Here is an 18,506-nt window from a genome sequence, read left to right on the forward strand (position 1 = left end):
ACTACACATAACGGAAATTTCGGAGCTTCCTCTTCTAAAACAGAACTGAGGAGGGAAAAAGACATAGTTCAGAGTTAAAGCTGTGAATTCAATCAGATGGAGACACAGGGATCAGGTTAATAGTATTAATTAAGTGTGTGGATATCTTAATTATCAGAAGCTTTATATATATATATGTATATATGTATATATATATATATATTTTTTTTTTTTTAATTTACATCCAAATTAGCATATAGTGCAACAATGATTTCAGGAGTAGATTCCTTAGTGCTCCTTACCCATTTAGCCCATCCCCCCTCCCGCACCCCTCCAGTAACCCTCTGTTTGTTCTCCATATTTATGAGTCTCTTCTGTTTTGTCCCCCTCCCTGTTTTTATATTATTTTTGTTTCCCTTCCCTTGTGTTCATCTGTTTTGTCTCTTAAAGTCCTCATATGAGTGAAGTCATATGATATTTGTCTTTGACTGATTTCACTTCACGTAATGCCCTCCAGTTCCAATCATGTAGTTGCAAATGGCAAGATTTCATTCTTTTTGATTGCCGAGTAATACTCCATTGTGTATATAGACCACTTCTGTATCCATTCATCCATCGATGGACATTTGGGCTCTTTCCATACTTTGGCTATTGTTGATAGTGCTGCTGTAAACATGGGGGTGCATGTGTCCCTTTGAAACAGCACACCTGCATCCCTTGGATAAATACCCAGTAGTGCAGTTGCTGGGTTGTAGGGTAGTTCTCTGTTTAGTTTTTTGAGGAGCCTCCATTCTGTTTTCCAGAGTGGTTGCACCAGCTTGCATTCCCATCTTAATATTCTTTAATAGTGTGATGCAGTTGCTAAAAATGCCAGTATATACTTGGATTATGTTAATAACTATATCCAGATTATGGGAAATGGTACTTATAATATCAAGGCCATGTGAATTGGTAGTTTCATTGAATTTTTATTGGTCAGATCATAGTTGGTGTCCAGTGGTGTCACATTTTTAAGAGGGACACAAAATGCAGCAACCCTAAATGCAGCTGATCAGGATATGTCAGAAGACCTGACAACCATGCCTTTTGAAGAATCTCTACATAGTTTGACCTTTAAAAGAGAAATCTGAGAAATGATGTGGTGAGCTCCTTAAATATTTGAGGGGCATTCAGGTTGAAGAGGGAACAGATTTGATCTCTGTGGCTCCAGAGATCCAAAATCGCCAACATGATTGAGCTCTTAGTAGCAGGCATTATGCTAAAGGCTTTAGACACTTTGTCTTATGCAAACCCTGTAATAGTCTTCTCATGTGGGAAATAATAAAGGTAACAACTAATATTAACCCAGTGCTTTCTGTAAGCCAATAACTAAACTGTTCCAGGAACTTCACCTTTATCATCTCCTTTAATCATGAGAGAATCCTATGAGGTAGATACTGTAATTATGGCCATTTTGTAGGTGAGAAAATTGAAATACAGAGAGATTAAACTTGCCCAAATTTAAACAGCTAGTTAGGTGGCAGAGCTGGGAAGTCCCAACTCTAGAGCATAAGCTGTTAACTGCTACTCGATAGTACTATTTTTATCCCATTTTTAGATAAGGAGAATGAGGCTTAGAGAAATGAACTTTGCCAGGTCAGAGAGCTAGGTGTGCTAGTGTGCAAGCCCATACCAGTCCTGCTGAAGAGCCTCTGCTACCAAGTCCTGGAGGCTGTTCTGAGAGGTAATGCACTCTTTACTAGCGCTGTGTAGGTAAAGTATAGATGACCTCAGTCCAAGATGCTGTAGGAAGTGAGGCTTATCAGGTAGAAGATTGAATAAGTTGACTTTCAAAGACCCCCTCCCCCCCATGATAACATTTTATGTTTCTAAATTCTTTGATTCCAAAGATACACAGTTACCATAGAGCTCCAGGGAGCTGAAGGGGATAGTGTCTTTTTCATTCTCCTTGCAGTTCTCCCAAACAAACCTAAAATTCACTAAAATGAAACCCAGGAGAAGGGAGACAGTGTGACCAGCATGAGTTTTATCCAGTGTTTTAGGAAAAATTGAGGGAGTGAACAAGAGCTGTCCCAGTTAGGTTCCAGAGTTCATTAGATAATGAGGAAACAGTGGGGGACAGTTTCTCTGCCCCCCGCCCAATATGCACTAGACTTCAGCTGGCCAAGTGTCCCAGCCACATTCCTGCCTGGGGTCCAAGGTTTGTAGGTTGCTGCATTTTGCTTTTTCATTCAAAACCATTTTGACACTGGAAATACTGACTTCAGAGGATAGAGCTCTGAACCTTCATTTCAAACCTCTGTTGACATGCAATTGTTACCGCCATTTGGTGATTTACATTGGGACAGATTTCTTTTTTTTTCCTTAGTGTTTTTCCTGTTTGTACTTTGAAATGAAGCTGACCATCTGACAGGACCCTTGGCTATTTTTGGACTCCATTTGTCAAAAACTTGTTTTTTAAAACTTGAAACAGCTTCATTTTCATGTATTTATAAGAGAGGAATATCATCTAGTGTTTGAATGTAGGAGTGATGGGTGGAGTAATGGATAATCTCTGCTTTATCCTGCATAGTCTGATCTAAAACTGAGTGAATGCCGTTGACTGTGTTATTAGCCTTCTTCATAAGGTTACTGGTTTGATTACTGTCAAGGAGGGCTCTATAATCTAGGCCTCTTCCTTCTGTCTTGGCTTATGACCTTTCTGTTCCCTCCTATACTTGTATCCGTGCTGAATACTGATCACAGCTTCCTCAAAAGGAGGCATTGCTCTAGGACCCTGCTCATTCTCCGTGTTTCACATTTTTAAGTCAAATAATCCACAAGTCAAATAATGTTAGCACCATTTGAGGCAAAGCCAAAAGTACAGCTGTTGGTGTCATTTGTTTAATGGAATCCTGGCTCAGCAAGAAATTTTTCTTAGATTTGATGCTAGGGTTTTACCTCTTTAAAAGACAGTTATGAAAAATTTTGGTGTAATCCCTCTTCAGACTGAGTTCTTGACATTGTCAGACTCTTTGGCAGTATGACTGACCAGTGACCTCACTGTGGGGTTCAGATTTCGGTCAGGTGAGTCTCTGCAGTCCCTTGCCCGGAGTGCTATCCTCTAGTTCATTCTGACTGGCAGTAATGGGATGTTTCTCTGATTGGAGGAAGTCTCTATAAAGAGTTGGTAACATCAGATCCCACAAAGGGGAATTGTTTGTTTTTCCACACTAAACCTTTAAAATAAAAAAGAAGTGTATATTAAATAGCTTCTGGGCTAAAAGTTTCCATTTTGAGCCATTTGAGATACATTGATAGAGTGATTCAGTGTTTGTAATTGGCTTGCAGCGGAGAATTAAATCAGTAGATTTAGTCTTTCCTGGATAGGAAAGCTTCCTAGATTTGGGCTTTTTTTTTTTTTTTTTTTTAATTTTTTTTTTTCAACGTTTATTTATTTTTGGGACAGAGAGAGACAGAGCATGAACGGGGGAAGGGCAGAGAGAGAGGGAGACACAGAATCGGAAACAGGCTCCAGGCTCTGAGCCATCAGCCCAGAGCCCGACGCGGGGCTCGAACTCACGGACCGTGAGATCGTGACCTGAGCTGAAGTCGGACGCTCAACCGACTGAGCCACCCAGGCGCCCCTAGATTTGGGCTTTTATCTTGGGTTGGCTTTTTACCAGTTATGATCTTGGGCACATTACTTAACTTCTCTGTGTATCAGTTTCCTCTTCTAGATCATAAGGTTATGTGAGGATTAAATGAGTTACTTTGTGTACAGTGATTAGAACAGTGGCTGGCATATAGGAAGTGTTCAATCAGTGTAGCTTTTATATCCAGATTCTGACCACTTTCAGCCTTCCCTTCTGGTTCAAGTTGTCATCCCCTTCTGCATTATCATGGTAGCTGCCTGAGTCGTTTTCTGTTACCCCACTTGTCCCCTTTACAGTTTATTTTCAGCATCTCAGCCAAGGTGATTTTGGTCCTCTGCAAAGTTAGATAAAGTCACTCTGCTCAAATGCTTTGGTGGCTTTCCATTGAAGCCCTCTCTACAAGGTCATACACAAATCCTGTTCTACTCCCCACCCTTCCTGCCCCCCCCCCCCAACCCCTGTACTTCTCCGATTTCCTTTTATGTTCTCATCCCTGTTCTCTGAGCTCCAGCCATACTGACTTCTTTTTATTACTTGAACATGCCAGACGTTTGCGTTTGTTATTTACTTTCCTAGAATTCTCTTCTCATATATTTACATAGCTTACTCATTCATCTTCTTCAAATCTTGGCTCAAAATCATAATTTCAATGAGCCTGCCTTGATCACTGTAATTAAAATTGTACCTGCCCTCCAAGTCTCTGTCTCTTTTTTTCTCTCTGCTGCATTTTTTCCACAGCACATATCTAACATCTTACAGATCTTAATTATTGATTTCTTTGTTACACAACTCTCCTTTCTTCAAAGAATGTAAACTTTATTGTGGTAGGGATTTTTATCTATTTTGTTTACTGCTAACTTTTATTTTTAGTACTGAGAAACAGTGTCTGGCCTATATAGGCATGAACATTTGTTGAATGAGTAAATTATATATGTATGTAGGATGTCTGTAATTTGAAAACCAGAAAGGTGGCTCATGGAAGGAAATATTTTATCCCAACCAGTTCAAAGAAATGGAAGTAAATTTTATTTCCTGTGCTGAGTAACCCCAATATTTTCCTTTGTTAGAGATGTACAGTCTTACTACGTCTTTGTGAGCTCATGGATGATGAAAATGGAATCTATTTTATCTAAAGAGCAGAGAATGGATAAATTTGCTGAAGACCTCACCAATAGATGTAATGTTTTTATACAGGTAGTTGCATCTTCTTACTTAGAATATTTTGGGGGTCATTTCTTTGTTAATTCAATGTATAGAACTTACACTTTGAAAAAACTGGAAGGGGTAGGATATGTTTTTGTTTTTAAAAACTGAAATTGATTTGATTATGTTTAGATCTGTGTGACTAATTTAGATTTTCTAATACATGCATTTAAATCTCTGTATTCTCTTCAAAGCATGACTTTTTTTGCTGTATCCCATAAGTTTTAATATGTTGCATTTCCATTATTTAGTTCAAAATATGTAAGAAATTTTATTGTGATTTCTTTTTTGATCTGTGGGTTATTTTGAAGATATGTTTTAATTTGTAAAGATAAGAGGATTTCCTAGTTATCTTTTGTTGATTTCTAGAAGTACTAAAATAATTTTGCTATTTTTAAATTTGTTGAGATTTGCATTATGGCCCAGCCTATGGTCAACTTTGGTAAACATTTCATGTACACTTGAAAAGAATATGTAACTTGCATTTATTGGTTGTAGTGTTCTGTATATGTCAAGTAGGTTATGTTTGTTAATGATTTTGTTTACATATTGTGTCAGTTACTGACAGAATTGGGTTAGAATCTCCCACTAGTATGGTGGATTTGTCTGTTTACCCTTTGTTTTTGTTTTATATATTTTAAAACCAAGTGAGTGCATAACATTTAAGAATTATTATTTATTCCTGATGAATTGAACCTGTTATGAAATATCTCTTTCATTTCTAGTAATGCTCTGTCTTAAGTCTTGTGTGTATAATAGTAATATAGCTATACCAATTCTCTTTTAGTTAAGGTCTACGTAGTATGTCTTTTTTCATCATTTGACTTGCAACCTGTTTGACTCCTTATATTTAATGTGTCTCTTGTGTGTAAGCAGTGTGTAAGCAGCATAAATTTTTCCTCAGTCTTGTTGTCTTTTTTTTATTATTTTCTCTATGTCATTGCTGATGTATTTGGATTTAAAACTAGCACCTGACTAGTTGCTTTCTATTTATCTCACTTGTTCTGTGTCCCTTTTACTTTCCTTTCTTGCTCTCTTTTGAATTAATTCATCATTTTATTTCTCCTTTATTGTTAATTCTGTATCCTTTTACTGGGTTTTTTTAGTGGTTACTCTAGAGATTTTAAGTGCATCATTTAACCTTCAACTCCAAAATAAATGAGTAGTTTTATCTCTTTCTAGACAGTGTGAGGATCTTAAACCACCGTAATTCTCTTTATCTACCGTCTCACTTCTGAGTTGTTGTTTATTTTGATTCATTTTATATATTAAACTTCTCGAGGCATTATTATTGCTGCTGTTGTCTTTATAGTCCTGGTCCATTTAGATTTATCCATATATTTACCTGTTCTGTTGCTTTCTGTTCTTCTGCGTCTCTTCATTCTTCATATATATATATATATATATATATATATATATACATACATACATATATGTATGTATGTATATATATGTGTATGTATATATATGTATGTTTGTATATATATATATGTATTTGTGTGTGTATATATATATATATATATATATATATATATATATATTATCGTTTATTTATTTTTGAGAGTGAGACAGAGAAGTAGAGCATGAGCTGGGATGGGGCAGAGAGGAGGGAGACGTAGAATCCTAAGCAGGCTCCAGGCTCCAAGCTGTCAGCACAGAGCCCAACACAGGGCTTGAACTCAAGGATTGTGAGATCGTGACCTGAGCCAAAGTTGGATGCTTAACCGACTGAGCCATCCAGGTGCCCCTCTTCATTCTTCTGTTTGTGGAATAGCTGTTAGTATTTCATTTAAAATGTCCTTCTGTTGATGAATTATCACTATTTTTTTTGTCTGAATATGTCTTTATTTCAACTTCATTTTTGTTTTTTAACATTTATTTATTTTTGGGAGAGAGAGTGGGTGCAGGGGAGAGGCAAAGAGAGGGAGACAGGATCTGAAGCAGTCTCTGCACTGTGAGCACAGAGAGCGATGTGGTGCTTGAACTCACAAACTGAAATCATGATCTGAGCCGAAATCCAGAGTTGGCTGCTTAACCCACTGAGCCACCCAGGCACCCCTCAACTTTGTTTTCAAAAGCATTTTTGCTATGTAGAGAATTCTGGGTTAGCAGGATCCCTCACCTCCCTCCCCCACTTATTGTCTTCTGGCTTTTATTTTTGTTGAGAAGTTAGCTGTCAGTTTTCTTGGTTTCTGAATGTGAGTCTTTAATTGCTTGTAAGATCTACTTTTTGGTTTTTAGCAATATTGCTTTAATGTACCTAGGTGTAGTTTTCTTTGTGTCAGTGCTGCTTGGGATTTGTAGAGCTTCTGGAATTTGTGGAAAATTCTCAGCCACTAACTCTTCAAGTACTATTTCTGTTTTATTCTCTCTCTCTCTCTTCTTTTCTCTTTACCTATGTCTAATTTGTTAAGCCTATCTACTGAACTCTTAATTTTACTTATTTTACTTTTTAGCTTTTTTTATAGTTTTCCATTTCTTTTTCTGAAAAAAATTTTGTTTCTTTTCCTTCAACGTAGCAGAATTATTTTTAAGCCTATGTCTAGTAATTTCATTATCTGGATGTTTCTGTTATCTATGTTTCTCTTGTTTTTGGATATGTCTTATTATCTCTTTGCCTGGTTATTTTTAATAATGTGTACATTGTATATGAAAAACGGTGGATATAATTTGAAGACCTGGATATTGTTTTTCTTTTTCCAGAGAGGACTTAATAATTTTTACTTTTGATAAACAGCTAGTCTGGGACAACTAACAACCCAGATCACCTCAACCTAGTCATGGATTGAGATGATTTGAAATGGGACCTAAATCCTATGAAGGCTATTTTTTTGAGTTCGTCCTTACTTTTTAGGGGGTAGTTTTTTCAGGATCCCAATCCAGAACCTAGGTTTATAGGACCTCCTTTCCTTTTTGATGGGCCACGAACTCCTGTTTTTATTCCCCTCTCCTTTCTGGGAGATGCTGAAAGGTAACATTTGGCTTCTGTCTCTTTTCTCTTTTGGAACTGGCAGATGCTTCTTAAGGGAAAGCAGCCTCAAATGCCAGGCTCACTTCTCTGGGTTTCTTTCTTCTCCCAGATTTTGGCTTTATATTTCCTTATCTTCTTAATAGCTCTTTGATGCCTCCTGAGAGATTAAAAAAATGTTTTGCCCAGATTTGCTTGTTCTTTGTACAAAGGTTAGTCCAGATTATTTATTCTTCCATTAACAAAAACAGACCCTAAACCTCTCCTCTCCCCATTTAGATTTTTAAAATACGTCCTTTATATATGTTTCACAAGTTAATGACCATCTGGGGACCCATGAATTCTTTCTCCCCTGTTCCCCCTCAAAAAAGAAACTCCCCTTTTTATGCCTGGCTTAGAGTTACACTTTTGCTGTTCTTTGTTTCTGCTTTTAAACTTTTCATGGTGCTGCACTAGGGCAGAATCTGGTGTGATAGTTCTGTAGCTGACAGGTTAAGACTTCTAGCTCTTTCCTGTGTGTATTCCCCAAGCTTTGTCACCTTTCTTAGGATGCTGCCTTCTCTCTCATTTCTTTTCTTTTTTTTTTTTTTTTTAATTTTTTTTTTTCAACGTTTATTTTATTTTTGGGACAGAGAGAGACAGAGCATGAACGGGGGAGGGGCAGAGAGAGAGGGAGACACAGAATTGGAAACAGGCTCCAGTCTCTGAGCCATCAGCCCAGAGCCTGACGCGGGGCTCGAACTCACGGACCGCGAGATCGTGACCTGGCTGAAGTCGGACACTTAACCGACTGCGCCACCCAGGCGCCCCTCATTTCTTATTCTGTTAACTTTGCACATCTCTTTATCACAGAGATATAATTGGTTCAGAGAAAATCCCCTCTCCCACCCACACTAAGTATCACTTCTTTACTGAGCCACTGTTACACTGATGGGAGAGTACTTTATCTCTCACATATGATGGAGGACTAGAAAAAAAGTTGAGAATCACTAGCATATGGCTTCTGCCCCAGTTCCTTGAATATATCCATAATAGTATAATTTAGGTTCATCCTAAAACTGTACATGTATCTTTTTTTGTCCTTTTGTAAACCCAAAGAATCTTTATTATGATGTTTCTATGTGGTTTTTTTGGATCTAAATGAAAATATGTAAGGTAATATCCTTTTCCTGTTTTCTTATTCCATCCCATTTCCCTGGGTTTACTAGCACTAAAAATCTTTTTTAAACCTCACAAGACCTTTGTTCTTCCTTCGTGAATAGAAAAGTAGGAGAGAATATGTTCTTATTGGGCTGGAAAGAGAGAAGGTCTGATTAGGACCAACATAGGCAGGGGACATGGTAGCAGATGAACAGTGGGGATTGGTCCGGGTGAAAAGGAAAGGGGGAATTGGCTTGGAACTGAGAAATACCTTTCAGTATCTGTATTGGCCAGACAGCAGCTCTCATACTCCTTATTTTTCAGTTCCTGGTGCGTTAGGGTCCTTAGCATTTGTCTGTAGTAGATAGGAGTCTTTAAACTCTTGTCTGGCAGGTAAGATAAGGATGAATAGATAGCTTCTGGACATTCAGATCATTTCTCTGAAGGGTTTGTTTGCTTTTTTAATGGGAAGATTCTTTAACTGTGATTTTATACTTTAATTTCAGCAGTACTAAACTTATGGTATGTAATAGGTTAAATACACCTTTAAGGGTTGCTTTGAAGCTTCACCATTGTGTAACATTGTGTGAGGAAGAATATTTCAAAATCTTAAGAGCAGACTTTAAAATAGTTATTGGCAAGTTGGGGAATAATTGTTACATAGAGAATGAAATGTTGAAGAAATGAAACTTTTCCTTGTGATTATAATCATTGTTTTATTTTTTTATAGGGCTTCTTATATGCATACAGTATTAGTACCATTATTAAAACCACAATGAATCTCTACATGTCAATGCAAAAGCCAATGACCAAAACCTCAGTTAAGGCATTATGCAGGCTTGTTGAACTTCTCAAGGTAGGTTTAAGATTATTTTACCTTGCCATTATAATTGAGAATTAACCTGTGCTTAAATTATGGTGATCTTGTAATATTTGACTTCTTGATTATCAGAATAAATAATTGTGGGAAAGTGTACTTATCTCTCACGTGGCTAAGGAAACTAGCCATTGAAAGTAATTTCTGAATAACTTTATGAATGGCCAATATATTTAAACTTTATTAAAATTAGCATGTATTGAGAGAAGAAGGGAATGAGAAGGTTAAATTACGTATTAGTAAAGTTTTACTCATGGAAGTTTTAAGCATGTTGCCTGAATTATAAAAGAATATGACGTGGTACAGAAATTGGTGCATAGATCAGTGGAACAAATAGGGACCCCAGAAATAAACCCACAAATATATGGTTAGTTTTGACGAAGGAGGCAAGAATATATAGTGGGGAACATACTCTAATAAATGGTGCCGGGAAAACTGGATAGCTACGTATAAAGAATGAAACTGGACCACTTTCTAATGCTATACACAAAAACAAAATCAAAATGGGTTAAAGCCCTAAGTGTGAGACATGAAACCATAAAAGTTCTGAAGAGAGCACAGACAAGTAATTTCTCTGACATCAGCCATAACAATATTTCGTAGGTATGTCCTCTAAGGCAAGGGAAACAAAAGCAAAAATGAACTATTGGGACTACATCATACATCAAAATAAAAAGCTTTTGCACAACAGAGGAAACCATCAACAAAACAAAAAGACAACTGATTGGGTGAAGATACTTGCTAATCATATATCCAATAAGGGGTTAATAGCCACAACATATATAAAGAACTTATACAACTCAACACCAAAAACATAATCCAATTAAAACATGGGCAGAGAACCTGAATAGACATTTCTCCAAAGAAGACATACAGATGGCCAGTAGGCACTTGAAAAGATCCTCAGCATCACTCATCGTCAGGAAACTGCAAATCAAAACCGTGATGAGATACCCACCAGTTAGAATGGCTGATATCAAAATGACTAGACGTAACAAGTGTCGGCGAGGATGTGAAGAGAAAGGAACCCTCATGCATTGTTGGTGGGAATGTAAATTGGTACAGCCACTGTGGAAGACAGTATGGAGGTTCCTCAAAAAGTTAAAAATAGAAATACCATATGATCCAGTAATTTCAGTACTGTGTATTTGCCCAAAGAAAGTGAAAAAACTAATTTGAAAAGAACATGTCTCCTGTGTTTATTGCAGCATTATTTATAATAGCCAATGTGTGGAAACAACCTAAATGTCCATCAATAGACAAATGGTTAAAGAGGATGTGGTATACATGTAATGGAATATTATACAGCCATAAAAAGGATGAGATTGTGCCATTTGAGACAGTATGAATGGACCTAGAGGGTATTAATGTGAAATAAGTCAAACAGATAACTACCATATAATTCTACTCATAAGTGGAATTTTAAAAAAATAAACAGAAAGCAAAATCAGACCTATAAATAATACAAGGAACAAACTGATGATTGCCAGAGGAGCGGTTTGGGGGATTGGGTAAAATGGATGAAGAGGAGAGAGTGGTGCAGGCTTCCAGTTATGGAATGAATAAGTCACAGGAATAAAGGCACAGCATGAAGAATACAGTCAGTGATGCTGCAATAGCAATGTAATGGGATGGTTGATAGCTACACCTGTAGTGAAGAGAGCATAATGTATCAATTTGTCAAATCACTAGTTGTACACCTGATACTAATGTAACATTGTGTATCAATTGTACTAAAAAAAAAGACATCCATTTTGTAGTGTTCAGATGCACATGAGGCTAGTCAACATGAGGCTAATTATTTTGCAGTTTAGGGAAAGTGCTGTAATCTTGTGATTTGAATACTTCTGGAAATACGATAATGTTTTTAGCATACTCTATGTAAGTAAAAACAATAAAAACCCTTTGTAGGCAGGAGAGCCCACTTAACCTTTTATAAAAATTGAAATTAAAATTTTCTAGTAAATTTCTGCTAATGCCTTTAGATTTGCTTAGGAAATAAAATCTTTTGGAAATTTTCAGCCTTTTTAAAAGATTTTTTAATGAACTGTAAATACAGAAATGTGTGTATATGCATATATTTCATAAACATAATTTTAAATAATAGACAAAAACCCACCATCCCATTTAAGAAATATTGATATTTTCAGAAGCCCCCTGTGTTGTGCTCTGTGATTACATCTTACCCTGCTCCCTCAGAGGAAACCAGTCCCGCATTTTATGCTTCTCATTCCTTTGGTTTTCTTTTTAGTTTACCATATATAGATGAATCTATAAACCATTCATCATTTAGTCATATATGCTCTTGAAGTTTATATTAATGAAGTAATACTTTATGTACTTCTTTACTTTTTTAAACTCATAATTTTTTTTTAATACTAGAATTAATATTGGAATTTATCAAGGTGGTTTTTAGTTTTTTTTTTTTTAATGTTTATTTATTTTTGAGACAGAGACAGAGCATGAATGGGGGAGGGTCAGAGAGAGAGGGAGACATAGAGTCTGAAGCAGGCTCCAGGCCCTGAGCTGCCAGCACAGAGCCCAACATGGGGCTCGAACTCACAGACTGTGAGATCATGACCTGATCCGAAGTCGGAGGCTCAACTGACTGAGCCACCCAGGTGCCCCCAGAATTTTGTATTTGAACTTTTCCATGATGGGATGAGTAGCTATGGTTCCTTCATTTTCATTGCTGTGTAGCTTTCCTGTAGATGGACTTTGGGTGATTTCCAGTTGTTGCTACTATATACAGTGTTACTGTTCTTGTATCTGTTTCTTGGTGTAGTTGTGCCAGAGGTTTGCTGAGTTTTGTATCTACCAGTGGATAGCTGGGTTGTGTGTTACATGTTCAGCTTTTCAAGATGATGCCAGATTTTTTTTTTTTTTTTTAATGTTTATTCTTGAGAGAGAGAGAGACAGAGTGTGAGTGGGGAGGGTCAGAGGGAGACACACACATAGAATGCGAAGCAGGTTCCAGGCTCTGAGCTGTCAGCACAGAGCCTGATGCAGGGCTCAAACCCACAAACCGTGAGATCATAACCTGAGCTGAAGTCGGACACTTAACCAACTAAGCCACCCAGGTGCCCCGCCAAATTGTTTTTTAAAGTAGTGAGAGCAGTCAGTTTATATACCTCTGCAAGATTAAACTTCCCTTTGTTCCCCAACTGGCCAACATTGGTATTATCTGGCTTTTTCTTTTTCTTTTTCTTTTTTTTCTTTTTTTTTTTTTTTTTGGTGAGAGGTAAATGATTTTATTTTTAATGTTTATTTCCCTGATTGTTGATGAGGGTGTCTTTTCCAAGTGTTTATTGTGTGAAAGATCAGTTCATTTCTTTTGTTCAGTTTTCTATTGAATTATTTGCCTCTTTTAAAAGATTATTTGTTAAAAATGTTTCATGCATTCTGAGTAGTAAACCTTCGTGCATGGCAGATATTTTCTCATATGTTGGCTTGCCTTTTTATTTTTTTAATAGTGGCTTTTGATGAACAGAAATTCTTAATATAATTTACCGATCTTATATAATAATTCTTTTGGATCCCATTTACAAATTCCTTACCTAGCCCAAGGTCTTAAAGATATTCTGTGATTTTGCCTAAAAGTTTTAAGTTGATTTTCACAGCATTACTTGTGGTTCTTTTTAGGCTATAGAGCATATGTTCTACAGAAGAAGCATGGTTGTGGCTGATTCAGTTTCACATATAACACAGCACCTTCAGCATCAGGCTCTTAATTCTATTTCTGTAGCCAAGGTATGAAGGTTATTGTATATTCAGCATAATTATCTTTTTAGTTTGCTCTCCTGTTGTTTTATGTGTGTTTTTTATTTTTAAGCATATATATTTTTTAAGTTTATTTCTTTTTGAGACAGTGAGCATGAGTGGGGGAGAGGCAGAGAGACAGAGGGAGAGAGAGAATCCCAAATAGACTCCACGCTGTCAGCGCAGAGCCCAATACAGGGCTTGAACTCACGAACCATGAGATCATGACCTGAGCCGAAATCCAGAGTTGGACGCTTAATGGACTGAGCCACCCAGGTGCCCTTATATGTGTTTTTTTAGTTTAGTCTGTTTACTCCATTCCTTCAAACATAATATTTCTTGGTTCTTTTTCTCCATGGTATTTTATGATTGTTACTTAGAGCAATCAGGGTTGACTCTGAACTTGCAGCATGGAAGTTCACTCCTCTATTAAAGGAACACTCCTCTATTAAAAAATGACATTGTGGGAACGGCTGGGTGGCTCAGTTGGTTAAGCATCTGACTCTTGATTTTGGCTTAGGTCATGATCTTATGGTTTGTGAGATTGAGCCCTGCTTCAAGCTGTGCACGGGCAGTGTGTGGAGTCTGCTTGAGATTCCTTCTCTTCCTCTCTCTCCCTCTCCCTCTCCCTCTCCCTCTCCGCCTCTCCCTCCCCTTCTCTGCCTCTCCCTCCCCTTCTCTGCCTCTCCCTCCCTCTCTCTGCCTCTCCCTCCCTCCCTCTCCCTCCCTCTCTCTCTCTCTCTCTCTCTCTCTCCTCCTCCCCCGCTTGTGCTCTCTCTCTCAAAATAAACGTTTTAAAAAAATGACATTGTGTAGTTTTAAAATATGCCTCTTTTTTAAAGAATAATTTATTAAATTAATATGGAGATTTTAGACTCTGGCCTATGTTGCCATCTTGAACTGCCTTTCAAAAAGCCTAATATAGAAATTTAAAAATATGCTTAGTACATTTGCTGTCCCTGTCAGCATTAAATGGTAATGTTACACAAATAAAGCACATAATGTCAGAAAAAGCTGATCAAGGAAAGCATTTGTCTAAGCTCTCTTAAATTGAATCATGGAAAAGATTACCATGAAGTTTTTCTTGTGAGTCTTTGTTATTGCTTCAGAAATAAAACTGTTATTTCTTGCTTTCTCTTCTTTTGTCTTTAGAAAAGAGTAATTTCTGACAAAAAATACAGCGAACAGCGTCTTGATGTACTCTCTGCTCTAGTTTTGGCTGAAAACACTCTAAATGGACCAAGCACAAAGCAACGACGACTTATTGTTTCCTTGGCACTAAGTGTTGGCACACAAATGGTAAATTATTACTGTTATGGAAGGAAACTGAAATTGGAGATTTCACATTTTCCTTCTTACCCAAGAAACCTGTTCTTACTTTGACTGCAACTTCTCTGTCATTCTTTCCCCTCCCTGATAGAAAACATTTAAAGATGAAGAACTCTTTCCACTGCAAGTAGTCATGAAAAAGCTGGATCTTATCAGTGAACTTAGAGAAAGGTAAGTAGGGATATGTAACGATACTCAAAAGATAAGGCTGATAGAAACATCAGTTTTCTTTTTAGCATAGCAAGAGAAGAAATATAACCCAGGTGGACCATTAGTTCCTCTTGTCACTCCTTTAGCGTGACCAAAGTGAGTCTGTGACCGGGGATCGTATTTCTTTAACTTTGCTTCTATAGTAAGGGAATAGCTTCTGGAAGAACTCCCAGAGGAAACACGGTATCACCCATGGAGCACCTGCTAGACCCCGATGCATATTGTGATTGCTGTGATGAGTCTCCTAGTGGGCTTTTTTTTTTTAATTTTTTTTTTTTCAACGTTTATTTATTTTTGGGACAGAGAGAGACAGAGCATGAACAGGGGAAGGGCAGAGAGAGAGGGAGACACAGAATCGGAAACAGGCTCCAGGCTCTGAGCCATCAGCCCAGAGCCCGACGCGGGGCTCGAACTCACGGACCGCGAGATCGTGACCTGGCTGAAGTCGGATGCTTAACCGACTGCGCCACCCAGGCGCCCCTCCTAGTGGACTTTTAAAATTGCTGCTTCATAACAAAGTTTCATCTCGTAGAGATTCATGTCACATAGTTTTCTGTAGTTTTATTTTGACATGAATTGGAATTAATTCACTAAAATGACTTAGTTTTGGACTTATTTTTGTAGCCATTTGTGACTTTATTGTTTTTATTGAGGAAGCAATATGTTTCTTGCAGGGAAAATGGGTCTTCTGAATTTTGATTCCCAGGTGAATTAAGGTTATAGCACAGTTTTTCATTTAAAGCTCATATTTATAACAATATTATGTTGTTCTAAGAAGCTGAGACTTTAAGTGTAGGTACTAGCATTTAACTTTCTGTCTTCTCCTTCTTCATTATAAGATACTTAGTGTAACATTTTGTTGCCCCAGAATGGTGTGAAATAGTCACTTGGCAAGGATTATAGGCAGGTTAAGTGTAACTATTTTTTTGTTTTGTTTTTTTGGTCACAATTTTTTAAAAGGTTCTGCTTTTCAACTTTGAGACAGGTAAAATGGTACATATGTGATGCAAGTATTATAAGTTCAGTCCTATCAAATAGTATTGAAAGGGCTGCCTGGGTGGCGCAGTCGGTTAAGCGTCCGACTTCAGCCAGGTCACGATCTCACGGTCCGTGAGTTCGAGCCCCGCGTCGGGCTCTGGGCTGATGGCTCAGAGCCTGGAGCCTGTTTCCGATTCTGTGTCTCCCTCTCTCTCTGCCCCTCCCCCGTTCATGCTCTGTCTCTCTCTGTCCCCAAAATAAATAAACGTTGAAAAAAAAATTAAAAAAAAAATAGTATTGAAAAATTAAACTCTATCTTAAGAGTTATGTGTATCGTTTTTCAAGTATGCTTTAGCCTACGTGCAGAATTCTGACAGTGTCTGATATAGGGGAGTTTTGTTACCCATGTTCAATTTAGAAAGTATTTTGTGGCTTTTCTCTACTAATTTTGGGTTAAGTGATGTAGGGGATACAAAAATGGGTTAAGACTGAGCTCTTACCATTGTGATGTGTAATGTTGTTCCTTTCATTATTTTGGTGGGGGAGTGCTTTGATTTTGCTACTACTAATTACTACTTTACATTGTAGAGTCCAAACACAATGTGACTGTTGTTTTTTATACTGGCATCGAGCTGTCTTTCCAATTTATTTAGATGATGTATATGAAAATGCCGTTGATGCAGCCAGATTACACGTAAGTGAAGAATAATATAAAAATAATCCATCATTTTAGTCAGTGTACAAACCATTCTAGTTTTGAATACAATCATTTGACTTAATAGATCACTTAAAAATTGCTGATGTTTTTACAGTACTATCCATATTTAATGAGCATTTATACAGTCTGTAGTTAAATTTGATATAAATGCTAATAAATATCAATATATTTAACTCTTTTACTCATATTCCTAATCATTCTCATTTCACTTTGATATTAGTTTATGTCACAATAGGCTGACATTTACTTGTCAGCAAGGAATATGTTACTCAGATCTTTCTATTTCTTTTGGAAATAAATATTTGAATGTTCAAGGCAAGAAAGGATAAGTGAATGTGAATTTTTTGTTGATTTAATATATATGCTTTAGAGAATAAAATATGGCTCTTCTTATTTAGGAAAGTAAGACAGGCATGTGTGAAAAAAATTAACCTTCAGACCGAGGTTTTGTCTTCAAAGATAGATAATTTTTGTGATATATATATATTTTTTCCTTTGTGCTATTTTTTAATTAGAGCTCTGGTTTTTCTACATTCGTGAACATTCTGATTTTCTTCTTAGTACATGTTCAGTGCTTTACGTGACTGTGTACCTGCTATGATGCATGCAAGACATTTAGAGTCCCACGAAATACTTCTGGATTGCTATGACAAAGAAATTATGGAAATCTTAAATGAGGTAACATCATATTTGAGATTGCATTCCAAATACATGTTTTTAAGTTTTTCAGTGTTTGGAAAAACTTTCTGGGTTGAAGCAGGCTTTCATTTATATTATATATTCATGTTATGTGTAAGTAGTAATATAAATTATTATTATGAATCATTGTCTAGAATGAAGGAACTTTTCAGTATCACTGTTATGCTAAATTGGTCTTTAATTCCTAAGTTTTATATAGAAATTCAGACTAGGGATTTGGGAAAAATACTTGACTTTAGTGAATAGCAGATTTTGAGTGTAAAGTTCTGTTTATTAGAAGAATGCAGATACAAAGTGGGTTTGAATATTGAATGCTGCTAACGGTAGCGCACTTCTGGCAGCTTAACTAGTGATATTTTATTGAGTTATTTGGAGAGCTATGACCAAATATTCTGTATTTAAAGATGTATTTGTGTAACAGAAATAATTCAGATATGCAGTGTAGTATATCCCTTCTTGTTTTACTGGAATCCATATTATAACTAACATTTTAAATTTTCTGTATTTAAAGATGTATTTGTGTAACAGAAATAATTCAGATATGCAGTGTAGTATATCCCTTCTTGTTTTACTGGAATCCATATTATAACTAACATTTTAAATTTTCATCTAGCAGTATTACATGGAGGGAGAGATAAAAATGAGTAAAGTTCACAATGTAAACCATATGCAGGTTTGATAAAATTATGAAAAATTTTATATAATTTCTTATATTAACTACTCTTATTTAAAAATAAGATACATGTCTGGCCAGTATTTAGAACTTCATGGTAGACCAGAAAAGATGATTGATTTCATTACCTTTAGAGCAATGAATTTTGTGATTTTTTTTTTTTCTTTTTAATGATTATCATAAGGAAGCTTTTTAAAAATTTCTTCTGTTGCTTGTTCTCAGGACATTTCCTTCTTTGTTACTGGTTTCCATAAGTGTTTATACTTTATTTTTTTAGGTATTTTTTAATATTTTAATATTTTTTAATATTAGGCACCCCTAAATGTTATACTTTATAT

General features: G+C 36.5%; 1 protein-coding gene across 3 annotated transcripts in view; it reads left to right on the plus strand.

The window, feature by feature from the left end:
* WASHC4 (WASH complex subunit 4) overlaps nt 1-18,506 on the plus strand; it is a 62,893-nt gene that overhangs the window by 17,917 nt on the left and 26,470 nt on the right. For 2 of the 3 annotated variants that reach the window (XM_043562387.1, XM_043562389.1), the window contains exons 14-20: nt 4,682-4,808; nt 9,656-9,781; nt 13,445-13,552; nt 14,714-14,860; nt 14,982-15,061; nt 16,667-16,772; nt 17,358-17,474. In XM_043562387.1, the coding sequence (XP_043418322.1) occupies nt 4,682-4,808; nt 9,656-9,781; nt 13,445-13,552; nt 14,714-14,860; nt 14,982-15,061; nt 16,667-16,772; nt 17,358-17,474 (811 nt within the window). The remainder of the gene's footprint in view (nt 1-4,681; nt 4,809-9,655; nt 9,782-13,444; nt 13,553-14,713; nt 14,861-14,981; nt 15,062-16,666; nt 16,773-17,357; nt 17,475-18,506) is intronic. The other variant, XM_043562388.1, reaches the window with a different exon arrangement.

Source organism: Prionailurus bengalensis, chromosome B4 (genome assembly GCF_016509475.1).
Source record: "Prionailurus bengalensis isolate Pbe53 chromosome B4, Fcat_Pben_1.1_paternal_pri, whole genome shotgun sequence".
NCBI lineage: Eukaryota > Metazoa > Chordata > Mammalia > Carnivora > Felidae > Prionailurus > Prionailurus bengalensis.